This window comes from Macaca fascicularis, chromosome 11, assembly GCF_037993035.2.
Source record: "Macaca fascicularis isolate 582-1 chromosome 11, T2T-MFA8v1.1".
NCBI lineage: Eukaryota > Metazoa > Chordata > Mammalia > Primates > Cercopithecidae > Macaca > Macaca fascicularis.
Window position 1 is genome coordinate 27,832,189 of NC_088385.1, and position 27,692 is coordinate 27,859,880.

At 36.7% G+C, this 27,692-nt stretch overlaps 2 protein-coding genes across 64 annotated transcripts in view; one reads left to right on the forward strand and one right to left on the reverse strand.

Annotated features, from left to right (window-relative positions):
- The window catches only part of IRAG2 (inositol 1,4,5-triphosphate receptor associated 2), a 106,149-nt gene extending 101,711 nt beyond the window's left edge, over positions 1–4,438 (forward strand). For all 37 annotated transcript variants that reach the window (XM_074006440.1, XM_005570388.5, XM_015430524.4 and 34 more), the window contains 4 exons: positions 70–119; positions 421–522; positions 3,059–3,166; positions 3,932–4,438. In XM_074006440.1, the coding sequence (XP_073862541.1) occupies positions 70–119; positions 421–522; positions 3,059–3,166; positions 3,932–4,175 (504 nt within the window). In that variant the 3' untranslated portion in view covers positions 4,176–4,438. The remainder of the gene's footprint in view (positions 1–69; positions 120–420; positions 523–3,058; positions 3,167–3,931) is intronic.
- DNAI7 (dynein axonemal intermediate chain 7) overlaps positions 3,716–27,692 on the reverse strand; it is an 81,339-nt gene continuing 57,362 nt past the window's right edge. For 11 of the 27 annotated variants that reach the window (XM_065523895.2, XM_074006417.1, XM_065523894.2 and 8 more), the window contains 7 exons: positions 18,957–19,032; positions 17,495–17,655; positions 15,223–15,379; positions 10,753–10,967; positions 7,869–8,066; positions 6,245–6,358; positions 3,716–4,924 (listed from right to left, as the gene is read on the reverse strand). In XM_065523895.2, coding sequence (XP_065379967.1) covers positions 4,649–4,924; positions 6,245–6,358; positions 7,869–8,066; positions 10,753–10,967; positions 15,223–15,379; positions 17,495–17,655; positions 18,957–19,032 — 1,197 coding nt within the window. In that variant the 3' untranslated portion in view covers positions 3,716–4,648. Of the gene's footprint in view, positions 4,925–6,244; positions 6,359–7,868; positions 8,067–8,252; positions 8,327–10,752; positions 10,968–15,222; positions 15,380–17,494; positions 17,656–18,956; positions 19,033–27,692 lie in introns of those variants that run through there. The other 16 variants (XM_065523896.2, XM_074006416.1, XM_074006415.1 and 13 more) reach the window with 5 other exon arrangements.

Consider the following 27,692-nt stretch of genomic DNA (forward strand, 5'->3'; position numbering starts at 1 on the left):
TTCATTTTCATATGACAGAAAATATAAATGTATATTTTATCATTTCTTTTAACATTTGAACTTCTAAAGGTGGCTGGGATGGAAAATAATGATCGATTCAGTAGGAGGTCAAGCAGTTGGTAAGTGTAATTTTATGGTTCCTCTTTGGGAATCTTACTATTTTATACTTGGGCTAAACTAAATGAGTGCTTCAATTAAGTGATATAGTAATATTTGATTTGTACAAAGTATAAACAGAATAATTATGTAAATTGGTATATAATTATGAAGTTTTTTATCATGAAATAGGAAATCTGTGAATGTGCCAAGAAAAAAAAATTAGGACATATAATTTTGTATTTATTTAAGCAGTAGGAAATAAATTGATAATGGCGACAGATGTATTTGATTTGACAAGTGGCTATAATCATCTTTATTTAGGCGTATTTTGGGGTCAAAGCAGAGTGAACACCGTCCCTCATTACCTCGATTTATTAGCACCTATTCCTGGGCAGATGCTGAAGAAGAAAAATGTGAACTAAAGTAGGTGAAGCTCAGTGTGTTTATTAATCTGACATGAACTGGGACATAAACAGTGGGAATCACTTTTATTCCACAGAGATGCAATAATGCTGTATCATTAAAAAGATAATTCATTGTAAAATGCTTTTATAAACTAAAGCACAATAGAAATGTGATTTCTGAATAGTAATATATTCACTCTCATAGCTCTCAGAATGGCAAAGTTTGAGGTCTTAAGTTAGAAAAGACCCTGGAATTTGCCATATTTGTGAAGATAATTTTTTTCCTGTCCAGGTGTCTGTCCATAATGGGGAAAGGTCAATAAAGAGCCACAGAAGTAAAATGTCCATCTATTTATATATATATATTTAAAACATGAGATATATAACATATGTATTATATAACATATAGGCACATATGTAACATGTATGTACATCTACCATTTATGTAAATGAAGAGTAGAGGAATGCTGAATTGCTGTCTCTGTATCTAGCAAACTAAACAAATATACTCCTATAGTGAAAGGTAGAGGGCAAGAAGGAGGGATATGCAGAAATGCTACCTCTAAGTAAGTCCTTGGGTGACATTAGAAAAAGTGCCTAACCTTAGTTGGTCTCAGTTTTCATATCTGTTAAAGTGAGGGATCTTAAGGAGATGATTTTATGCTTATTTTATACATTTTCATGAGTGCCTACCATGTGATGAATACTCTGCCTAATTCTAAGGAATATAAAGATGAGCATGACATGGTGCAAACTTCAGATAATCTGTTTTGGTTTCTTTTCTTTTTTTTTTTCCTTAAAGTCCTGGTTGCCTACTGCATGTGTTACAACTCTTTTCAGATTTAGAGTTAACATAATGAATCTTTTTTGAGCTGGTTGGGAAAAAAAAAAAATCAGTTCAAGAGTCTCCTTCAAAAGATTATCTAGTTTTTGCTTTTTGTTAGTATGGTATGATTTCCACTGAGAAGTCTTTGTAAACAAAAGACCGAAACCTTGAGAATCTTATAGAAATGCAATTTATCCTGGCTTTTGGGTCTTGTTTTCTTTAAAAACTAAAGTCTATCATATTTATTTCCTATAGATGTTTGAATGAAAAAAAAAGATCTTTGAGACACATTTCCCTTTGGCAATTCTCAGGGTATTATGAGCTTGAGATTTCAAAATTCAAATCCAACTCGGAACTCATCAGCAAATATAGTGGAACAATTATGTTTTGCTTAGGTGGAGGAACACCTCTTAATATGATTTGATTTAAAATGCAGTCAATCAATTGCTATTTCCCAGTTCACTGAATACTAATTTATTTTAACTAACCTTTTATTTTAACTCGTTTTACATTGAGAATATTTTCAAAAACACTTTTTAAATTATTAAGATTTTCAGAGAAAAAAATAAACTCTGATGTTACTCCAAGTTAGCACTGACTGGAAATCATACAGAGAAAGGAATACATTCAATAATAATGAGAAAAGATTTTTACTAATGTTAAATACAATCAAATTTAAAAGGAAGAAATATGGTGTCCACATTTGTTTTATATATACACATACACACACGCACACACACACAGGTGTATGTACATACCCATATATAAAATATATATATACCTATGAATATTATACATAATATATACATATTTTTATACATAATATATACTACATATACACATATAATATATACATATTCTATATTATAAGCTTTGAATAGTATATATTAATATGTGTACATATTATATATGTAAATGTGTATGTATATATTATATATAAATATGTCTATATATAGTATATATTTATATATACTGTACTCCAGTATAGCAACAGTCACTCTCTCTTAAAAAAATATATATTATACATATATTTATATATAATATATGCACACATAAAAAATATAAATGTGTTATGTAGTATATAAAAATGAGTATAAATATGTATTATATAAATACATATATGCATAATGTACAATATAAATGTGTATATAATCTATAAATGTGTATATAGAATATATATATATATTTTTTAAGAGACAAGAGTCTGACTCTGTTGCCTAGGCTGGGGTGCAGTGGTGCAACCATAGCTCACTACAGCCTCCAACTCCAGGGCTCAAGCAATCCCTGGAATCCTGAGATCCTTGGGAGGAGTCCCCTTCCTTGGCCTCCCAAAGTGCTGAGATTAAAGTGTTTAATAAAGTATGGTTAAACATGCGCATATATATATGCATGCAGACAAAGAAATCATAGTAATAACATTGGTTAATGATGAGTGGTGAGACTAACTTCAGAATGTTCTTTTTAAATTTCCCCTTTTTGTATATACTTGGCTAATATTCTAACTTTCTACACATTTATTATTTTTCTAAATAGAGGAACTTATTTTTAATTAAATTTCTATAAAAGGTTTACGTTATAATTTGATTTTTAGAGTTAGATATTTATCAAGTTTCCCTAAAACAGAACATTTGTTTGTCTCTTGAGTTACAGTAAGATTTACCAATATTTTATGAATAATTATAGCATATTATCCTTAGTTTCAAATATTAAAAACAATATCTATTTACAGAACTAAAGATGACTCAGAGCCACCTGGAGAAGAAATAGTAGAAAGGACAAGGAAGCCAAGTCTTTCTGAAAAGAAAACTAATCCATCCAAGTGGGATCTCTCTTCAGTGTAAGCTATCTACTTGATAAATTCTACCATTTCAGTGGAATGGGAAAGGGTGAGGCAGGGCTGACAGTATTCATCTTAACCAAATTACTAAGAGACTTACCAAATTGTTATATTTCAGACGAACAACAAACTTTGTATGTCTAGTTATCCTTGAACCTATGTTACCTATTTTGAGAGAGAGACTACATTCACATAACTTCTACTGTAATATATTGTTATAAATTATTCTATTTTATGTTATTGTTCATCTTTTACTGTGCTTAATTTATAAATTCAATTTTATTATAGGCATGTATCCATAGGAAAAAACAGTATATGCTGGGTTTAGTACTATTTTCGGCTTCAGGCATCCATTGGCAGTCTTGGAGCCTATCCCACAAGAACAAAGGGGGACTACTGTACACACACATAAGTACATACACAGACATCCACTCTACCCAGCAAAGAACATTTTGTTTCCACTGTAGGAGTATGTTGCCTTACCTTACTGAAAGAATGAGATACTTGTATGTACTTGTTAGAAGATATGCCCACATCACGTAATTTTCAGATTCTCATCATAGCACATCATTTCTTTAATCCTAATAGTTACAAAGGGTGGGAGGCAAATTGTTTCCAAAACTAAAATGATAAATCATAATATGCAGATTAAAAGGCAGTTCTGTGGGTATGGAGGACAGATCACCTGATTGGTGGTGTTAGCAAAAGGAATGTTTCTAATGACAAATTACCAATTATCAAATTCTGTTTGTGTTTTCCTTATAGTTATGACACAATAGCTTCCTGGGCAACAAATCTCAAGTCCTCCATCAGAAAGGCTAATAAGGCCCTCTGGCTTTCTATTGCATTCATTGTACTGTTTGCAGCTTTGATGAGCTTCCTCACAGGCCGATTTTTCCAGAAGTCTGTGGATGCTGCTCCCACACAGCAAGAGGACTCATGGACGTCTCTAGAACATATCTTGTGGCCATTTACCAGACTCCGACACAATGGGCCACCACCAGTGTGACAGCAGGACATCCTAATATATGGATCTTGATTTTTAAGTTTCAGTATCTGAACTTCGTAAATTAGTAACTTTTAGCTGGGAAAGTATAGCATGAAACCAGAGGTTCTCAGAATGACTGTAAGATAGCTTACATTTCCTCTTTTTGCCTTTATCTCCCCAACTAAAATACAACAGGGAAGAAGTCTGCCTATGATCTTTGAATGAGCTTTTATTATATATTGTTTGTTAAAGTTTATTGAAATAAAGAATCATTTAAATCTTCATAGAGTGAAAGTTGAAATTCTTAACAGGCCAAGTATTCAAAGGAAAAAAAGCCATACTGTGTTTAAAATAAAACTTGAGTAGAAAATGCTGATTACAAAATTTTAATAGTTGATGTGAAATGTATTCATTCGCTCATTACATTCTGTTGCAGAAATACCTGTCTTCACCATGCTTGGTTCTTCATACTGAATACAGTTTGTAAGTGGAGGTTAGGAGTAGCTGAGCAATCTGGTAGAGAGCAGCATGTGGCACACAGAGTTGACAAACTGACAGTTGGAACTCCTGACTTTCTCCATTGCTTCTTTAGAAGCAAAATCCCTCACCATGTGATATAAAGTAGAATGAAACTCAGTTTCTTCTTTAAGTGCTTCAGAAAATGCCTCACTCTCTTCCTTGATCTTGAGTCTTTGTGCTCTGTCACCACTAAACATTAAAAGGGCCCAATTAGGATTCTCAGTACATTCTTCAGGAAGGTGTTCCCTCACCTAAAAATAAAAAAAAAATAAAAAAGGAAATTCAAGCAACTTGTTAATAATTTCTCTTCTATTCAGTATTTTGATAGCAGATTATTATTTGAAGGGCTCAATTTATCCCCTAAAATTGCAAAGGTTAAAAGAAACAGTCTATATGTTCCATTACTGGGTTTTGAAAAACCATGACACTGTTTATATTTTGGTGATTATGGAGCCTATCCACATGTATTAATTCATGCAACAAATATTTATTGAGTGCCTATCATGTGTGAGGTACTGTTCTAAGTGCTGGGGATATAACAGGGAAAGAAAACACAGAAAACATACAGACATACAACATATATAAATAACAACTGCAACAACAAAGCCCTGCCCTCAAGGAGCTTATATTTGAGTCAGGGGGAAACACACAATAAAAAACAGAAATAAATATGGTGGCCTGTTTAGGCCAAAACATTCATCAGTCAGCTTTTAGAATTTGATATAGTTACTGCTACCTGATAACAAGGCATCAGGAAGTTAAGTTGGAGGACTAACCCTCTCAGAGGAGAGGGCCTGTAAGTCACGGATATATTCATGTTAAAGGCTTCCATTTGTTCTTTTTTTAAAGAGATGGGGGTCTCACTCTGTTGTTCAGGCTGGGGTGCAGTGGTGTGATCATAGCTCACTTCAGCCTCAAATTCCTGGGCTCAAGCGATCCTTCTACCTCAGCCTCCCAAGTGGCTGGGATTACAGGTGTGAGCCACTGCACCCGGCAAGGCTTCCATTTGTTCTTGAGTCAATTTGTAAAGAGATACAAGGACTCTGGCCTGGCTTGAAGTCAAGAGCTTGGACAACAAAGGCATAAATTTTATATAATTTGGATTTATATTTTTGATGAAAATTTTTTTTTTTTTTTTTTTTGAGATGGAGTTTTGCTCTTGTTGCCCAGGCTGGAGTGCAATGGCACAATCTCGGTTCACCACAACCTCCACCTCTCAGGTTCAAGTGATTCTCCTGCCTCAGCCTCCTGAGTAGCTGGGATTATAGGCATGTGCCACCACATCTGGCTAATTTTGTATTTTTGGTAGAAATGGGGTTTCACCATGTTGGTCAGGCTGGTCTTGAACTCCTGACCTCAGATGATCCGCCCGCCTCAGCCTCCCATAGTGCTGGGATTACAGGTGTGAGCCACCGCGCTTGGCCAAAAATTTGAAATTTTAAAACTTCATATTGAATGATTTTTTTTTACTTTTCTAAGAGGGGAAGCCATGGTCTACATTCATTTAGTCTTAGAGTACTTTATCTTCTTTTGGAGGACAAAGTAGTTTTATGGGTTTCTACATATTATACCTTAAATACAACTTTCGTAGAATTACATAGTAGGTTCCACTTGCTCCAACCAAACGCAAAAGTGGAACTTAGTAGGGCCATCTGTCGATAAGCTTTCACTTCTACCAGAGGAACCTGTCAATGTAAAAACAAATAGAATTGATCTTTGAGCCTCCCTACAAGTCTTCCTCCATCTTTGGCCTCCTTCAGTCTATTCTCAACACAGAAGGATCCACTTGAAATTGTAAATCAGAGTACATGACTCCTCTCTCAACACTGGGCAACGGCTTTCCTTTCTCTGAGAATAGAGTCCAAAGTTAACAATGACTTGCACGGCCCTCTGACAGCCCTACTCCCGACTCCATGTATATCCCATTACCTGCTGACCTCTTTTTCTTCTCCCTTTGCTCTCTCAGTTCCAGACTCCATGGTTTCCCTGGTGTTCCTCCAATCCTCCAGCACCCCAGGCCACTCCCTCAGGGATCTTGCTCCAGTTGTTTACCAGGAAGCTGCTTCCCCAGATGAGGCACGTGGCTAAAGTCCCCACCTTTGAGTTTCGCTCAAGTGTTATCTCTCATTGAGCTGCCCTCCCTGACACCCTATTTAATATGGGTGTCATACGGCCTCAGCCTCACTATTCCTGATCTATCTTTTCTTTTTCCCATAGCACTTTTCACCTTTTTAACATACTAATCATTTATTTAAAAATTTTTTCCTTTGACTGGGAAGGAAAACAAAGGTAAGGACCTTTGTTTCATTCATTGATGTATCCTAATCATCTAAAATAGTGCCTAGCACATAGTGTTCAGAAAATAGTATTTCCTTGAGTAGAATATTCTGAAAGCATGAACAGAACACTACATTCAACATTACAGGGTAACAGGCAATTTGAGTTACTAAAACCAAGGGTTTTTTTCCTATGCATATATGTACATACACTTATTATTTCTAAATGTTATATGAATATCTACTTATATTGTCATTTTCTGATACATTCATAAATGTTCTTGAGTATAGAACTCTTCTGCCTACAAATTCACTTTTCATGATTAGAAGTTACTTTGTGTCTTCATATATCATAAATGTTTACTAAGTATCTACTATACTCTAGGACTATGCTAGATGCTAGAAGAATCAATGTTGATTAAGAAATGACCCCCATCCTCAAGAAGCTCACAGTTTAACCTGGAAGGATCTTACTGAACTAAAGCCTTATGAGGAACATGAAACAGTACATAGACAAGGAGGCTCTGCCAAGAAACCAAAGGAAGTGGGTTTTGTACATTAGTGGTCCTTGTATTCTTAATTCTGCCTAACTTACCATGTTTGGGAAAGTGCAGAGTTATTTACTATTTTAAGAAATCTTATATAATATCCAGTAATGCAAAAACAAAGTATACAAAATGAGAATTGCTTAAACTACCTTTTCATTAAACTGACCATCTGTGGATATGGTCCATTTGTCAATATGAAGATCGTACTACAGGCTTACTTAGGGAAAATTATTAAACTTGAGAGAACCCTGGATTTCTGGTCTTTTCACTTATTTCTAACTATAATACTGTATAAATGAACATATAAAACACAGTGTATATAATATTAAATTATATAACATTTAGTAATTGCTAACATTTTAAATGCCTACCACATTAAATTTGGAAAGATTCATTCTTGCCTTATTGTTTATAACAACATAAAAATGAGAGTATCTGGTAGGAAAAATATTCAGTCCAGCTTCTTTCAAAGCAATAATGAAAGGAATAGGAGTCATCCATGTTCCTTCCAAAATAGAGATGTGTTTCTTGTCTTTCAGTTTGACTGAAGATAACATGCAGAGGTTTTCCTAGTTTAAGAAAAAAGAAGGTTTTATGTAGGTTAAAGAAACCATTACTTCAGTATCACTCCAGGTGCAGCCTTTAGATGCTTTATACATTTTTAAAAATCATCTATCCCTCTATACTAGAAAGAATGCAGGGCAAGTATATCTTAGGCCTCATCTGAATGCTCTGACACAAAGTCCCCATGTTACCTTAAGCAGTTGACCAACTCTTTGGGCTTCATCAGAACAATCAAAGGAATGGGCTACAGCATCTCTCAAGCCTCCTATTTTATAAGTTATAAGAATATGCACATGTTCACATTGAATTAAAACAGTTATTAGGTAACAATTATGATTCTACTTTTAGGGATCATTCTTTTCACACTCATAAAAGTTAACATAATCAGGCAATATTATCCAGTTTTAAAGTCTCGCAAAGTGACAGTTTGAAGGTGTGTAGAATTCACATCTCATTTTTTTAATGTTAATAATATATTTCATTTAACCCACTATATCTAAAATATTTCAAAATGTAATCAGTATAGAAGTTATTAATGAGAGTTTGCATTCTTTTCTTCATACCAAGTGTGCAAAATTTGTGTTTATTTTACAGTTAGAGCATGTGCTAACTTGGACTAGTCACATGCAGTAGCTACATATGGCTGGTTGCTACCGCATTAGACAGCACAGATCTACTAACCTGAAAACGCACACTGAGCAGTCTGGGTGTTTCGATCATCATATTAATAAGTGAACTTTGTGAAGATGCTTATTATTTTTCCATGAGTCTAGAGCAAGAACCTTTGCACAAGTGTCGTCAGGGCTGCTGGAATGGTGCAGGGAAGCCTGAAAGGAGGCTCCAGCAATACAATCCCCTTACACAATCTCAGAAAAGTCATGTAACCCCTAATCTCTATGGGCCTTAGTTTCTCTATATATACAACAGGAGGGTAGACCAGAAGCATTTTAAGGGCACTTGCACACTAATGATTCTAAGGCATTCCATCTCCCATCTCATCTAGTTTTTTGTTGTTGCTGTTGTTGTTGTTGTTTCTGAGACGGAGTCTTGCTTTGTCACCCAGGCTGGAGTGCAGTGGCACAATCTTGGCTCACTGCAACCTCCGCCTCCCGGGTTCAAGTGATTCTTCTGCCTCAGCCTCCCGAGTAGCTGGGACTACAGGCGCGTGCCAACATGCCAAGCTAATTTTTGTATTATTAGTAGAGATGGGGTTTCACCATATTGGCCAGGCTGGTCTCGAACTCCTGACCTCATGATCCACCCACTTCAGCCTCCCAAAGTGCTGGGATTACAGGCATGAGCCACCGCACCCAGCCCTCATCTAGTTTTAAAAGCAAACTTTAATAATATTCTAGGCTTTCTGTATTCATAATGAATTCTAGGTTATCTCTGTTTTTAAAAACAACTTATTAAGATATATTTTACATATCATAAAATTCACCTATTTCAAGTTATAATTCAATGATTTTTAGTAACTTTACAGAGTGGTACAACTATCACCATAAATCCATTTTAGATCATTTTCATCCCTCCCAATAAGATCCCTCATGCTCATTTACAGTTAATCCCCACCCACCCTCAGCCCCAGGCAATGGCTAATCTACTTTTGTCTCCAAACATTTCAGGCTATGTAATTTCTTTTCTTTTTCTTTTCTTTTTTCTTTTCTTTCTTTTTTCTTTCTTTTTCTCTTTCTTTCTCTCTCTTCTTTTCTTCCTTCCTTCCTTGTCCTTCCTTCCTACCTTCCTTCCTTTTCTCTTTTCTTTCTTTCTTTCTCTTTCCTTTTTTTTTTTCTTTCTCTCTCTCTCTCTTTTTTTTTGAGACAGAGTTTCACTCTGTTGCCCAGGCTGGAGTGCAGCGGTGCGATCTCAGCTCACAGCAACCTCCGCCTCCCAGGTTCAAGCAATTCTCCTGCCTGAGCCTCCCGAGTAGATGGCATCACAGGTGCATGCCACCATGCCTGGATAATTTTTGTATTTTTAGTACAGACAGGGCTTCACCATGTTGGCCAGGCTGGTCTCGAACTGCTGACCTCAGGTGATCACCTACCTTGGCCTCCCAAAGTGTGGGGATTCCAGGTGTGAGCCACCGCCCCCAGCTCAGGCTACATAATTTCTGACCGATGAGCAATAGGGGATCATTGAGAGAGAAACCAATCTCAAAAAGGATTTCAAATGGCTGGATGATAAAGATCAGGTAGCCCCTTTAGGGTGGATCACAAAACTCTGAAATTCATACTGCAACCAGGGTTGTTGGTTCATCAGTTGATCTATCCCTAGTAACTTTAAGGAACAAATTTAAGTTTGAGCCTTGCTATTTACATGTTTATTGCCTATTTAATTATTCTACTAATATTTCATTTAGAAATATAGCTCAAGGTACATTTTTTCATGATTAGAAGTTACTTTGTGTCTTCATATATCATAAATGTTTACTAAATATCTACTATATTCTAGGACTACGCTAGATGCTAGAAGACACATATTTCAATATATAAATTGAAGATACATTTCAATGTATAAATTATAAGACACATATTTCAATAAGTCACATATTTCATTATATAAATGATTATAAGACACATATTTCAATATATAAATCAGCAGCCATTGATTGCTTTTGACAAACTAGTATTCCATTAAAATGGTTTACCTTTGATATGACAGTATATAACAACTATAATAGTAACTCACCTTAATTTGTATCTGAATCTCAGTAAATACTGTAGTCACAGTTAAAAGTACTTTATTTACATCAAGTGGTCTTAGTTCCCATGACTGGTACGGCATGTTAATATGAGCATCTTGAATCAAGGTAACAGGGCCAAAGGTGTCCAGGCTGAATGTTATAAGTCTTTCGTTTGGTTTGTAGGATACATTGCTGATGCCATCAGTTCTCCAATGTTTACCTTTATAATTAATGAAGAAAGTGACACTAGTTTCAATTTTTCCCTATTTAAAAAAGATAAATGAAACCACCAAAAAAAATGCTTTGTGTATAAATTGATTGTTCATATTTAGAACAGACACTCAAAAGAAGGCCAGCTTTGCTGAGACATTCCCCTGCCTACAGGATCAAGTCCCACCTCCTCAGCATGGTAAGACCTTCAGAATGACACCTTGACTCACTTTATTGGCTCCATCCCTTGCCACTCCTCAAGGGAAAAAGTTTTTCTCTGTTCAGCCCCACTTTTTTTATTTCCTTAACAACACTGTATGTATACCTCTGGGCCTCTGCACATATAGTTCTTTCCTCCTACAATACTCTTCCCTAATCTTTCAGGAAATTCTCATCATCTTTGCTTTAAAATGACTTCAAAATTCATGTGTTTTATGTATACACTTCAATTATCTTTAGTAAATTTACCCAGTTGTGCAATCATCACCACAATCCAGTTTTAGAACATTTTTATCCCCTCAGTAAGATCCTTATGTCCATTTACAGTTAATTCCCATTCCCACCTCCAGCCCCAGGCAACGATTAACGTACTTCCTGTAGGTGGTCTTTTGTATCTCTTACAACTCAATAAAAAAACACAACCTAATTTAAAGGTGGGTAAATGATCTGCATAAACATTTCACCAAAGAAGAGATATGAAAGGCTAATAAGTACTTAAAAAGATGATCAACATTATTAGTAATTAGGGAAATAAAACCACAGTGGGATACTACTTCACACCCACTAGAATGGCTATAATCAAAAAGATAACAAATGTTGTGAACAAACAGAAAACCTCATATACTGCTGGCAGACATGTAAAATGGTACAGCTACTTGGAAAAACAATTTGGCAGTTTCTTTGAAAGTTAAATATAAACTCAGTACTCAATCCAGCAGTTCCACTCTTAGGTACATACTGAACTGAAAACATGCCCACACAGAGACTTGCATGCGAACATTCTCTTCATCTTTGAGGGCCCTGTTCAACATTCCATCCTGTGAGAAGCCTTCCAATACTCTAAAGATTGAGCCATCTCTGTCGTGCTCTATAGCGCTTTACATCTATGCTAGCACCCTACTACGTTGTATTACAATATGGTGTTTTCCCGTCTGCCTCTCCTACAACTTTGAAACTCCAAGAGGAAGAAACTATGCCTCATTTATCTCTGTATTTCTTTCTTTCTTTTTTTTTGGGTGGGAGAGGGGTCATCTTTATAGGACAAATAAATGAACTATTTTCTTCCTGTATGTGCTCTCCATTTCTACTTAGCTCTCTTTTCTGTTCTCAATTGGAGGGTTCTGTTGACTAGTTTTTACTCTTAGATTTCATATAATAAATACAATTACATTCACAGAATTATTTTGAATTCCTCTTTTTGTCTCTACATTACCAAATAATTTTAATTTATAAGGTAAAAAGTTATTACCTATAAATAAATTCTCCAAATTTCTAGTATTTCCGGGCAAAATGTTTCCCCATGGTTTAAAAATTACTAGAGTTGTAAATTACCGCTGTCTAATTGCTGAAGTTGTAGAGTGAAATTCTGCACAAGTTTATTTCCCTGAATTGTGTGGAATAATTTACCTTGTCTAATTCTAATTTCATGTGAATAATTTTTTTTCAGACGGAGTTTCACTCTTGTCACCCAGGCTTGAGTGCAATGGTGCGATCTTAGCTCACTACAACCTCCGCCTCCCAGGTTCAAGCAATTCTCCTGCCTCAGCTTCCTGAATAGCTAGGATTACAGGCACGTGACACCACGCCTGGCTTTTTTTTTAGTAGAGACAGGCTTTCGTCATGTTGGCCAGGTTGCTCTTGAACTCCTGACCTCAGGTGATCTGCCCGCATCGGCCTCCGAAAGTGCTGGGATTACTTTGGGTGTGAGCTACCACACCCAGCCATGTTAATAATTTTTAATGTGATAAATACTTAGGAATATTATCATTAAAGTGACATCTGTGAAACAATATCAAAAGAGATAAAATTGTTCATGTTGATGTATTTTATAGTTTAATATGTAAGAATTTACTAGGTTTTTTAACTTATTTTTTGTTTTTTGAGACAGGGTCTCACTCTGTCACCCGCGGAGTGCTGGGGCACGATCACAGCTCACTGCAGCCTCAACCTCCTGGGCTCAAACAATGCTCCCATCTCAGCCTCTGGGATAGCTGGGACTACAGGCACATGCCCCCATGCCTAGCTAATATTTGTACTTTTGGTGGAGATGGGGTTTCTCCATGTTGCCCAGGCTGGTCTTGAACTCCTGAGCTCAAGTAATCCACGCATCTCAGCCTCCCAAAGTGCTGGGATTACAGGTGTGAGCCACTGCGGCTGGCCTACTGTTTTTAATACATAGACTACTTCTAGAATATAAATAATACATCTTGTATGTCTGTCTATATAGACAAAAATGTAGAGCACCAGGGATTCATTAAAAAATTTTAAAAACAAAATATTTAAACTTCCTGGTATAAATTCCTAAATTCTCTGTTCCTAAATTTTCCATAACTAAATAAGTAGATTATATAAAAGCTCTATGCCTTAGTGATATTTGTTCCCAGCCTATCACCAAGTATATAAATCCCTTCACCAACAGATGAATATAGAAAAACCTTAAAAACAAAGGTGCACTCTCATCCAGGATCCTTAAAATGGCATATATTAACTCACCAGACCAAGATCTCTCAAAATTCAGCAAGCCTACTCCAAAGGAGGTATTTGTTAAAGATTAACAAATCATTAGCTTACATCACTGTAAATACTTACAATTTTATTAATATTTAAGTTTTGAATAAGCAATAATGTCCCACGGCTCAAAAATAAAAGGTATAAAAAGGTATACAAAAGTGGCTAGTTTTCCTTTTCTCAAGTTTCCCATTTGCCCATTCCTCATCCCCAATACTTGTGTACAATTTATAAATAACATTAATCAAATATTAATTATCCAAATCTGAACTATTTGGTTATTCCAGAAGAGTAGACTTTTTATCTGTTTTTGATTTGCTAAACTACTTTTTCTTTTTTTTTTTCTCTTTTTTTTTTTGAGATGGAGGGAGTCTCGCTCTGTCGCTGGAGTGCAATGGTGCAATCTTGGCTCAATGCAACCTCCACCTCCCAGGCTCAAGCAATTCTCCCGCCTCAGCCTCCCAAGTAGCTGGGACTACAGGCATGCGCCACCATGCCCCATTAATTTTTGTATTTTTAGTAGAGATGGGGTTTCACTATGTTGGCCAGGCTGGTCTCGAACTCTTGACCTCAGGTGATACGCCTGCCTCGGCACCCCCAAAGTGCTGGGATTACAGGCGTGAGCAACAGTGCCTGGCCTGATTTTAATATTTTCACTCATTTTTGCCTGTTTGTTTTGTTTTGAGACAAGTCTTGCTCTGTGGCCCAGACTGGTGTGCAGTGGCGTCATCTTGGCTCACTGCAACCTCCGCCTCCCGAGATCAAGCTATTGTCCGCCTCAGCCTGCGGAGTAGCTGGGATTACAGGTGTGTGCCACCATGCCCTGCTTATTTTCTATTTTTAGTAGAGACGAGATTTCACCATGTTGGCCAGGCTAATGTCAAACTCCTGACCTCAGATGATCCACCCGCCTCGGCCTCCCAAAGTGCTGAGATTGCAGGCATGAACCACCACGCCTGGCCTGTTTGTTTTTTTGAGACAGACAGTCTCACTCTGTCGCCCAGGATGGAGTGCGGTGGCACCATGGCAGTTCATGGCAACCTCCACCTCCCAGGTTCAGGCGATTCTCATGCCTCAGACTCGCAAGTAGCTGGGATTACAGGTGCACACCACCATGCCCGGTTAATTTTTGTAATGTTTTAGTAGAGAGGCGGGGTTTCACCATGTTGCCCAGACTGGTCTTGAATTCCTGAGCTCAGGTGATCTGCCTGCCTCGACCTCCCAAAGTCCTGGGATTTACAGGCGTGAGCCACCGTGTCCAGCCTTTAACTCTTTTTTTTAGAAACATAACAGTATAACCATAAAGTAATTGTTCATAGACAATGGCAGATATAGATACTTTAGGAGTTAATATTTACAACACTCAGCAAATTCTAAGCTCCAACCCCTATTCATTTCCATTAAGAACAAAACGAGACCCTAGAATTGGCAAAAAAATATGTAAAATAATAAGCTCAGTTAATACACTACACTTCCTGTTTCAATTTAAGGTTTTTATTATTATCCCTCTTTTTATTACATAATTATAAAAGCTGTACCTTCAGCATCCCACCTTACAACCATAGGATTCTCAAAAAAGATGACATTCTCATGAACCTCAAGAGTGACCTCTATAGGTGGGAAAGCATTTTCTGTCTCAAAGTCTTCTGTAGTTTCTGGAGGATATGTGTATTTCTGTAATCCTTCTTTGAGTATCTTTTAAAAATGACCAAAACAACATCAAGTTAGTTGATTGGTAACAGTGAAAAATGTAAATAGTACTGAATAAGCTATATAGTTATTTTTAATAAGCACTGCAGTTTGATGCCATTTATACATAGATTAACAAAATGTCACAACAAAATTTAAAAGATAAATGATCGAGGAAAAAAAGTTACTAAAGATGAATGTACAGAACTTCCTATGGGCCAGATTGTGTGGTGGGGCTTCCTCATCATTATATTCCTCTAAGCAATCCTAAAGGCCTATATTTAACAGAGATGATAACCAAGACTTGGAAAAATCAAGTAATTTGACAAAGATTACAAAATGACTTCAAAGGGGCACCAGAACTCAAAACCAGGTGCATGGGACCCTAAATCACATGCTCTAATACCATGCTAAGGGTGTGCAGGTAAAGAGACAGAAACATAGACGACCTTTTGAGAAGAATGGAAATGAATGAATGCAAGTGAATTAACCAGACAGCAGATGTTTCTGGGATAAGGAAGATTTGTGCATTATCTGAATGCAGCAGACAAGGATCTAGGGAAGGAAGAAAGATTAAAAAATATTAGAAAATAGAAGAAAAATTAGGGCAAGATTCTAGAAGAGGTGGAAAGTTATTGAAAAAGCCTTGAAAATGAGGAAAGCCTCTTTGTTGCAGGAGAGAAAAACAGCTATGAAGGAGGATTCCTTGGGATCAAGGGGAGAGCATGAAGTGGTCTCAGGACACTGTGACAAAAGTCAACAACAAGAGATCTTTAGATGGATTCTTGAAGACCCCAGCTCAGTCTGGGACCTTATGGATAAAGAGAATATTAAAATTTTGTTGGAGTGGGAGGTGATTAGGGCAATAACAGGGGGGAAAAAAGTTGGGAAATACTTCTCAAATACAAGAATGCACCAAGGTCCTTAATGGATAGGATTGTGGGTGAGAAGTACCCAGCAATCTGTGTACAGGTTGTGTTAGGGGAGAGAGGGTGAGAGGAAAAGAGAGAGAGAGACAGGAAGAGGGGGAGAAAGAGAGAGAGGAAGGAAGGGGCAGCCTATGACAACATAACTGGGTATATATGGTAGCATTCTATGGGAAGCAAGCCACCATGAGGTTAAGTTAAAAATAAACCAAGTCAATAATAGCACAAGTGTTACTACTTATAAAACAGGGGCGAGAAACTCCTTGAAAGATGATCTAACAACCGTTATCACCAAAGTGTGGTCAGTGCATCAGCAGCATTGGCATCACGTGGACTGATTTTCAAATTTCAACGTGCATAGGAATTACCTGGGGATCTTGTTCAACTGCAGATTCAGTAGCTCTGAGGTGCAGCCCAACATTACGCATTTCTTGCATGTTCCCAGCTGACACTAATGCTGCTGGGTTCAATGCTGTTGATTTAGGACCATATTTTGTATATCAAGGATTCAGACTGGTGATTTTCAAACTTCAGGGTGTGTTTTTCCAAAACAGATTGTTGAGCCTTACCTCCAGGGTTTCTGATTTAGTAAGTTTGTGGTGGGGCTCATTAATTTGCATTTCTAGCAAATTCCCAGATGATGCCAGAGGATGCTGATGCCTCTGCTCGAGGGAACACATATTGACAACCACTGATTTAGACTAGAGTCCGCAAACTACCGTCCCTGGGAAATCCCACCCACCACCGATTTTTGTAAATAAAGTTTTATTGGAACATAGCTGTGCCCATTGGTTTATACACAGCAGTTTTAGTGCTGCAATGGCTGAGTTGAGTAGTTGCATCAGAGCTGGTAGGGACCGCAAAGGTGAAAATATTTACCAGCTGGCCTGTTAAAGTTTGCCAACCTCTGATCTAGAATATTAAGACAAAATTGGCACTAACAAAACATGATGATGTAAATTTACAATGAGGTTAGCATATATGAATCCTAGTATAAACTTCATATTATTTTACATTCTTTTAGTATCTGATTCTAATTTTCAATACCAATACATTTAAGACAGTTTAAAATTACATTTTTTCATTTGTGTTTCTTTAATAGGGTTAAAACTTATTAGATGTTAGATGATATGAAATAAAGTAAAAGCATGAGCAATTATTTTACTTATAAGTTTTGATTCAAGCATCAACCTACTTCCACAATCATCCATCCCTTCACTGGTTTACACTGTGGAGGAAGCTCCAAAATATCCAAGTGGTATACTCCACCCAGAGTGGTGAACTGGAATAAATCCACCATATCGTTTTCAAAGAAATCTGGCTTTTCAGAAGAATTCTCTACCAGCAACAACTGTGCTAAAATTAATCAGATTAACAGGTTTCAAATAGATGACAGTTTAGTATGCTCTTAGGAAAGAAATTTTAAAATTATAATACTGGTAAAGGATGTTTCTATTCAACTAGCTACTAAGACTTTTCAAAAAGTGGTTAACTCAAAATGATTCATAGAGCTGACCTTGGAAGTGGAAATAGGCATGGGTAATGGTGGGGCATAGGAGAGGACACAGTTTTTATTTCATCTACAAAACCATACAATAAGCATGTGTTGTTATTAAAACGAAAACAGGCTGGGGCAGTGGTTCATGCCCAGTACTTTGCGAGGCTGAGGTGGAAGAATCACTTGAGACTAGGAGTTTAAGATGAGCCTGGGCAACAAAGCAAGACCCCTCTCAACAAATAATTTAAAAATTAGCTAGCCTGGTGGTGCGTGCCTGTGTGTCCAGCTACTCAGCAGGCTGAGGTGGGAGAATTACTGGAGCCTGGGCAGTTGAGGCTGCAGTGAGCCATAATCCGCACCACTACTGGGCAACAGAGCAAGTTCTCATCTCAAAAAAAAAAAAAAAAAAAAAAAAAAAAAAAGAAGTAGAAGAAAGAAAAAGTGAAGGAGAAAAGGCCTGTTATGAAAAAATATGCTAAGAAATATATAGAAAATAGATTCCTAGAAGTTATTGGGAAAGAAACATAAAGTTAACAGAAAAGATGTATATAAATCTCAAACTAAAAGACTGACAAATTAGACATCACATTTCTAAATCACGTTTCCTTGACATTTCTAAACTATATCCAACTGCTATTTGCCAGGACTAGACTGAATGCAAACACTTGTGAATACCCAGAAGTGTTGAGAGACTTTCAGTTGTGTATGTGCACTTGAGAAAGTTCATTACAACATTGTAATAATACAAAATTAGAAACAACCTATCAATAGGGATTTAAATAGTGTTCCATTATTGGATGGAATTATACAACTGCTTTAAAAAGTGAGGTTACCAATGTATTCTTAGAATAATGTTTAATATTCATTTATATGAAATATATATTGAGTTCTATGTATGTAACTTATTGTTAGGTGGGAGAAAAGTATTCTCAACAAAAACATTTGTATAATATAATCCCATAGTTTTATCAGAAATTAAGAGAGACAGGGATAAATTGAGCAAAGAAATCTGTTAACACTATTAGAAAAGGGACTATGAAGAATTTTCACTTTAAATATATTTTTGCAATGTCTGAATATTTTAAACCATGATCCTGTATTTCTTCTGTAAGAAGAAAACCTCAATAAAGTTAAATTCTTAAAATGTAATTTAGAATACCTGCTGAAACAGTTTCACTTAATACTTTCATCTCTAGTTCACATTTTATGGCTTCAGATTCTTCCTCAGCAGAAGTCTGTAAAAAACCACAGACATATGAGTGTGATTGTCAGTGTCTACAGAGCACAGTTATTGTCTTTGTGTTCCAGTACTCACTTCAGATGTCTGGTACCTTAATTCTAGGGCCGAAAACCCCAAACTGATACTTGCTCTACCATAAAACTGGACTCAAAAGCAATATTTTAAAGAGCAACTAAAATCTCCACAAAACTTCACAAGGACAAGAAGCTATCCTGCTCAGATTCTCTGCTGAAAACCCTTAAGTGTAAAAGATGGAGATTAGGAAGCAATACAAGCTATAAAAAATATTATTTATACTTGCATTTTGGTTTATCCAGGAGATAGATTTTGCTTACATTTGATAATCAGCTCTGATAGAGTCATCCCAAAGCCTGCTTTGGGGTAAGTCTCTCAAGGAAATTAAAGATGTTGCACCTCAAGTAATGTAGAAGATAGTATCTCATTGTACTCTAGTGCAGTAAAAATAACCTAGACTTTATGTCTAAATCTGCCACTTACTTTTCTGACCTTGAGCAAGTCATTTAACTATTATGAGCCTCAAATTCCTGATGTAATGATAACGTATTTGGTATTTAACTGTGTATCAGATATATAACACATCTTGCAAACAATCCGAAGAATAAGGAAACTGAAGCTGAGGGAGATAACTGTTTTAAGGGTCAAATAAGATAATGGAAATAAAAAGAACTTTGGGTAATGTAAAGCACTAGACAAATGCAGTGTTGCTAGTATAAAAATCGTGTGTGTGTGTGTGTGTGTGTGCACGCTAATACTTGCAAATTGAATGACATCCAGTAAACTTCATTTGACTTCAGGTAGTACCTGTACTTCTGCAGCAACAGAATAACCTTATACCAGAGTTCTAGTCAGAAATTTAAAACTAGTTATTCCCATGACTCTTAACCATCATACACAGACAAGTCCCCCACAGTAAACTAGTCTTTCCCATCTCTCATCACCATATTGCCCCATGTGTCTTCCTCCTGACCAGCTTTAACACTATTGCATTCTCTGCAAACCCTTTCCATCATGCCTCTGAACCCTCTCCCTTGTTTATTCATTCAAAAAAAAATTACAGAGCTCCTAAATAGTAGTGGCATTGCTAGACACTGGCAATAAAAGACAAGGTCCCTGACATAAGGAACTTCCAGTCTATTAGGGAAGCAAGTAAACAAATGGTTGTATTTTTGTGAGTGTTGTAGTAGAAAGTAAGGGATCCACAATAGGAGTACAAGGAAGAGTTAATTATGTGGGAAAATGGGTGGATGAACAGGCAACACCTCTCTTACCTAAAGGTAGTAAGTTTGAACTAATTTTTTTTTAAAACTTTTATTTTAGGTTTGAGGATACATGTGAAGACTTGTTGTATAGGCAAACTCAGGTCGCAGGGGTTTGTTGTACAGATTATTTCATCACCTAGGTATTAAGCCTAGTACCCAATAGTTATTTTTCTGCTCCTTGTTCTCCTCCCACCCTCTACTCCTAAGTACGCCCCAGTGTCTGCTGTTCTCTTCTTTGTGTTCATGAGTTCTCATCATTTAGTTCCCACTTATAAGTGAGAACATGTGGTATTTGGTTTTCTGTTCCTGCATTAGTTTGCTAAGGGTAATAGCCTTCAGCTCCATCCATGTTCCTGCAAAAGACATGATCTCATTCTTTCGTATGGCTGCACAGTATTCCATGGTGTATATGTACATTTTCTTTATCTAATCTGTCACTGATGGGCATTTAGAGATTGATTCCGTGTCTTTGCTATTGTGAATAGTGCTATAGTGAACATTCACGTTCACGTGTCCTTATGGTAGAATGATTTATATTTCTCTGGGTATGTACCCAGTAATGGGATTGCTGGGTCAAATGGTAATTCTGCTTTTAGCTCTTTGAGGAATCACCATATTGCTTTCCACAATGGTTGAACTAATTTACACTCCCACCAACAGTGTGTAAGTGTTCCCTATTCTCCACAACCTCACCAGCAACTTTTAGTTTTTGACTTTTTAGTAGTAGCCATTCTGACTGGTGTGAGATGGTATCTCATTGTCGCTTTGATTTACATTTCTCTAATGATCAGTGATATTGGGCTTCTTTTCATATGCTTCTAGGCCACACATATGTCTTTTGAAAAGTGCCTATTCATGTCCTTTGCCCACTTTTTAATAGGGTTGTTTTTCTCTTCTAAGTTTGTTTAAGTTCCTTATAGATGCTGGATATTAGACCTTTGCTAGATGCATAGTTTGCAAATATTTTCTGTCATTCTGCAGGCTGTTTACTCTGTTGATAGTTTCTTTTGCTGTGCAGAAACTCTTAAGTTTAATTAGATGCCACTTATCAATTTTTGCTTTTGTTGCAATTGCGTTTGGTGTCTTTTTCATGAAATCTTTGCCCATCCTATGTCCAGGATTGCATTGCCTGGGTTGTCTTCCAGGGTTTTTATAGTTTTGGGTTTTACATTTAAGTCTTTCATCCATATTGAGCTGATTTTTGTAAACAGTGTAAGAAAGGGGTACAGTTTCAATCTTCTGTATATGGCTAGCCAGTTATCCCAGAACCATTTTTATTGAACAGGGAGTCTTTTCCCCACTGTTTGTTTTTGTCAGCTTTGTTGAAGATAAGATGTTTGCAGATGTGTGGCCTTATTTCTGGTCTCTCTTACCTGTTCCATTAGTCTATGTGCCTGTTTTTGTACCAGTACCATGCTGTTTTGGTTACTGTAGACCTGTAGTATACTTTGAAGTCAGGTAACATGATGCTTGCAGGTTTGTTGGACTAAATATTGAAAGAGAATTATTAATAGATCCTCCCCCAAAAATGGTGGGAGAGAATTCTAATGTGAGTGAAAAGCATGAAGCAAAACAGGGTTCCAAGCACTCCAAGTGGTCAGGTATAGCTGGAGTGAGGCATGCCAGGAGGGTGTAAAGATCTGAGGCTGGAGAAATGCCAGATTGTGGAGAGCTTTGAATGCCACTCTAAAGACTTTAGAATTTCTCCTATGGGTAAAGGAAAGCTCATAAAAGGCCTTCAGTAGGAACCTAATGTGAAGATATTTGCATTTGGAAAGAGTATTCTGGCAGCCACCAGATCAATGGGCTGCTCAGTGAAGTGCTAGAAGTCCAATGTAGACGATCAGGACCTACCCAAGGCAGAAGCAACCAGGGCCACTAGATGGAGCTTATAGGAGAGATGATAAGGAATTAAAAACCTAACTTGAAGAGGGACTGGATATAAAAGTAAAGCAAAGGAGAGGCTAAGGCTGATGTTCAGGTGTTGGATTTAGGTAATTAAGGTAGAGGGTGATAACAATTAGCACAAAAAAAAAAAAAAAAAGAAAAGAAAAAGAAAAGGAGGAGGAAGGACAGGTTTGGGGGAAAAGTAATGAATTTGATTGTGGAATGTTGAATTTGAGGTCCCTGTGGGAGAGCCAGGTAGCCTTTGGCATTATTTACCTTTAAAAACCAAGTTGCATTTATTTCTTACAGGGAGGATTATGATCCATAAAAATACCAAAGGTATCAGACCAATAGGCAAGTCAGTCTAATTCATATCTTCAAAAAGTTGAGAACTCTTCAAAGAGTTTAGACCAAACTGGCTTCTTATCTTGAAGGAACACCGGGAATTCAGACTTTCTCACCAGAACTTTTCCCCTGATAAACACGAGTACTTCACCTCAGCACGCAACAACAGGAATTTATCACTTTCAATATTACCACATCATAAAGAGGATATTCTTGCATATGACACATTGTCTTTACATAAGTCAATTTTTAAAAAATTTGTACTACTCTTTAGCTCAACTGACTCTTTTCTGAAGTTAGACTTCTAGAAAGATGCAATGAGTGAACTTACACTCTAGCACAAGCTCCTTAATTTTGATAACTACTCTAGAATGTTTTCCTGTAACTGTAACAGTATCATCAGAACGTGCTCCTGCACAAAAACTTCAAATCTCATTTGCTGACAATACGGGTATAATGTATAAGTTTTGTATGTTATAATAATAATAAACTCCTTGTGTTTGTTGGCAATGAAGCCAAAAAAATACTTCTTTATTCCTATTTTCATCATGTTTTACATCTGGTAATGAAGGTCCTCTTTCATCACAATTCTTTTACAAAATTGGGTGTTTTCCAAGTATTTTTTTCTTCTAGATGAACTTTAAGAGTTTTTTGTCAAGCCTCAAAAATTGACAACTGGAATTTTTACCTCAATTGTATTAAATTTATAGACTTATAATAGATTGAAAGTAAATAACAATTTCTAAAAGATGTTTGCTTGGAAATTTTGACAGAATATGAATCAGAGAAGGTAGTTAAAGTAACTTTTCAATAATATCTTGGCTCAATGTATACAAGAACTGGTTTATAACATGAAAGAATGTCATGGGACACTAGCAAATAATTTTCATTGCAACTTGATAAATGCACAGATATTATAACACAGAAATTCCTTAGTAAATGTGCAATTTGAATTTGATATAAAAACATAACCTATCATTAATAGGTAGATCAATAAAAACAATATAGATTCCAGAAATAGATCATAGGATTCACTTGAAAATTTAGCATATGGCATTTCAGATCAATGGAAAAAGCCTAGGTTTATATGGTATGTGTTTTGAGACAGCTGGCTAAGATTTGCAATAAAATAAATTTAGATTCATTCTTCTCACTTTACATTAAAATAAATTCCAGATGGTAAGATTCAAATGTAAAAACAAAACTAAACCAATCAAAAGCTACAAAAATCATGAAAGTATTGGAAGAGAATATATGAAACTGATGCCAACAATTATTAATGAAGTAAATGATCTTGATAATATCTGCAAAATGTCAGCACTGAACGCAAGTTTGACAGAATGTCTTGAATTTTATTATCCATCAACAGAAGATCTATGCAAAAGAAATTCATTGATCTGAAATATACTTTTTCATCAGAAGATAATTTCAGTTTTACTATAACTCAAAATAAATTATTGGAACTGATTCTTGATAAGGAATTGAAAATGAATTTTGAAAATACAGCATTAATTAAGAATAATTATCCTGAGACTACTGGTCTCATTCATTCCAGTGGCTTTAAATACTATCTATAGACCAATAGTCCCCAAACATAAGCTAGTGATGCTCTGTAGGTCACACACATTGTGTACTGCTTGACTGCACAAGTTCAGAACATAACCTGCACATGAACATGTACGTGGAGCTGTGCCTGACTTTCCTCTGTACTCCAGGTTCACATTTGCCTACCTGTCATTTCCACTTGCGTCCCCCAAACCTACCATGACCCAAACAGAACTCTGTTTCACAGCCACTCTCAACTGTTTCACTCTATTCCTGTTCATCTCTGTAAACTGTACCACCACATGCCTCATTTCTCAAAATAAAAACTCAGTTAGACATATTTTACCTCCAAAACATCTCCCAAACATATTCATCTTTCTACAGCTCTTACTGCAACCTCTGTCAGAACCACCATGGCTTCTTATTACTTACCAGTACTACTGAACTAGATACTGTGCTTTTATTCTGGCCCCTCACAATTTTATCTCTATACAGTAGCCAGAATAAGCTTTCAGAACCATACATCACATCATGTCACACTCCTACTTACCACCCTCTAATGGCTCCCCACTGCATTTATAATAAAAGCCTAAATTCTCACTCTGGCCTGCAAAGCCTGACTTTATCTGGCTTGTGCCTCCTTTTCCAACATTATTACAGACCACTTTGCTTCTTGCCCATCATACATCAGTCGCTGGCCCTCCTTCTCACTTGTCTTATGACTTCTGCAATAATTGTGACTGAAGACTACTTTTACCTTCATCATTTTTTTTTTTTTTTTTGAGACGAAGTCTCGCTCTGTCGCCCAGGCTGGAGTGCAGAGGCCGGATCTCAGCTCACTGCAAGCTCCGCCTCCCGGGTTCACGCCATTCTCCCGCCTCAGCCTCCCGAGTAGCTGGGACTACAGGCGCCCGCCACCACGCCCGGCTAGCTTTTTGTGTGTTTTTTAGTAGAGATGGGGTTTCACCGTGTTAGCCAGGATGGTCTCGATCTCCTGACCTCGTGATCTGCCCGTCTCGGCCTCCCAAAGTGCTGGGATTACAGGCTTGAGCCACCGCGCCCGGCCTACCTTCATCATTTTATAGCTGATTCTTTCTTGTCATCTGGGTCTCAGCTAAATAATACGCCATCAAACAGGCCCTCCCTAACAACGGAATGTAAAGTCACTCCCAGTTTAATCCTGTTTAATTCTGTGCATAAATGATTACTATATGGTATTTGCTACTTTTTCTTACTTATTGTTAATTTCTCTTAACTTGCATGTAAATTATGAGAGAAGGAGCCTTATTTGTCCTTTGGCCATCCTCCCCTGAGGGCCAGAATGGTGCCTACCACATAGAGGTAGGCATATGATAAATATTCAGTAAGTGAGTAAGGAAATCAGAACAACTCTCAGGGTATGACCTGGAAATGCACTGAAAACATACATTTGTGGCAGGTTAAAGGTTGTTGAATGTTAAGGAGCTCTGATGCTAGGTTTTTAATATAACCTATTCCCATGGATTTTTAATTTGTCCATGATTATCACAAAACATCCCAAATTACTCAGGCTATTTCATGTCTCCATACTTTTCCCTCTGGCCAGAATAACTTCCTTTCCTTCCTAGCTAAACTTCTCCATGCTACACTGAAAGATTCAGCTCATGCTACCTCACGAGAGAAGACTTCCAATCTGTTCATTTGTTTTTATTTTGGGTTTATTTTGATCTCCTTTTTTGTTGTTTTTGTTTGAGATGGAGTTTCACTCTTGTTGCCCAGGCTAGAGTACAATGGCGCAATCTCAGCTCACCACAACTTCTACCTCCTGGGTTCAAATGATTCTCCTGCCTCAGCCTCCTGAGTGGCTAGGATTACAGGCACCTGCCACCACACCAGCTAATTTTGTATTTTTAGTAGAGATGGGGTTTCTCCGTGTTGGTCAGGCTGGTCTCAAACTCCCGACCCTCAGGTGATCCCCCTGGCTTGGCCTCCCAAAGTGCTGGGATTACAGGCATGAGCCACCATGCCCAGCCTATTTTGATATCTTAACCCCCAAGTAGAATCTCTCTCATTGCACATATTAGAATATATGGTAACTCTTCTAATCCACAAGATTGTTAGCTCATTAAAAACAAGATCGTGTTGAATCCCTTATCAATAGCAGGTATTTAGTAAATGTTTGACAAATAACATATACATTACATATATAAAATATTTATGTTTAATCCTGTATATATTTGTTTAAACTATCTTAAAGCCAGAGACTACTTTAACTTTTAAAAGTTCAAAGACCCACATACTATCATGCATGCCCTTTAGATCACTAATGTACTTCTGAAGGTAATTCTCATTAAAAATTAATTTCTCGCAAATGTGCTACACTTAAATTAGGTTTTTCTAAAAAGTTTGCATGATATAGTAATTGGGAAGACAATATTACCCAATACCTATAATATTATTAGTATTACACATTTAAATGATCTAAAATGTGGTATTAAGAGCCCTCTAGTGGCACACTTCTTGCTGCACTCATGAAAAAGAAAACAATGTGTACATCTTCTAATGTAAGAGATTTAAATTTTTAAATGACCAAAATACTAAATACTTGTTATTTGTGATTATCTGACGTATCAAACATAACTCATATATTGTGGGCCATAATTGCCTGCATTATATCATATTTGCCTTGTATCAGTCTCTAAAGTCAATGTAAAGATATAAAAAATATAAGATTTATAATAAAATATGATAACCTAAAATTGTGAGGTAAGCATTTTACCCCCAACCAAAAAAAAAAAAAAAAAAAAAAAACCTGGAAAAATACAGAATTTTTTCTCTAAATCCGAAACATAGTTAAGTTTGCCTACTGATCTTACATGTAGTCCCTAATTTACACATACACACAAAAGTTGAGTATCATGAATTTATATGGCAGTTTAAAACATTTAGAAAACATTTTGTCACACACAAATTGTTATGTGTCACGAATGAAATTTAGGGTTATGTTAGTTCCCCTGTAGCCGTGATTATATAGGAATACAAACTTAACCACTGTCTGTAACTATTGCTTCAAATGCACACTGAGTTCCAACTGGAATAGGAGGAGCACACCTTTCCTAAGGCTGCTGTAGTGACAGCAAGAATCTTCCTATCACCACATACTATGCTGGATCACTAAAGGGGTGGAGGATCAGAACTGCAGAGGAGAAGAGTCCCAAGAATCCCCAGTGACCAGCTTGCAGAATCCATAAAGGTAGCAGAAATGATCTCCAGCACACCCAACTGTAATGAAGAGGATCTTAAGTATCTCTCAATAGACAGGATAACTTTGAGGAGGATAGTGGTTGAAATCCCCAATTTATGTAGGCTGCTCACAATAAATCAGACTCAAGTCAGGGCCTGCTTTTCATCACTTAAACATCCATTCATTCACTTCTTCCTTCATTCAATAAACATTCATTGAGCCCTTATGAGCTCTATTCTCTCTGCTTAAATATGAAGTCTATCAAGCAATTCTTGTCCTCAAGATCATAATTTAGTGTTTAAGGTAAGAATTCTGATAATTAAACAGAATGACAAGAGCATAGTGGACGGACATCTAATTTAATCTGAGGAAACG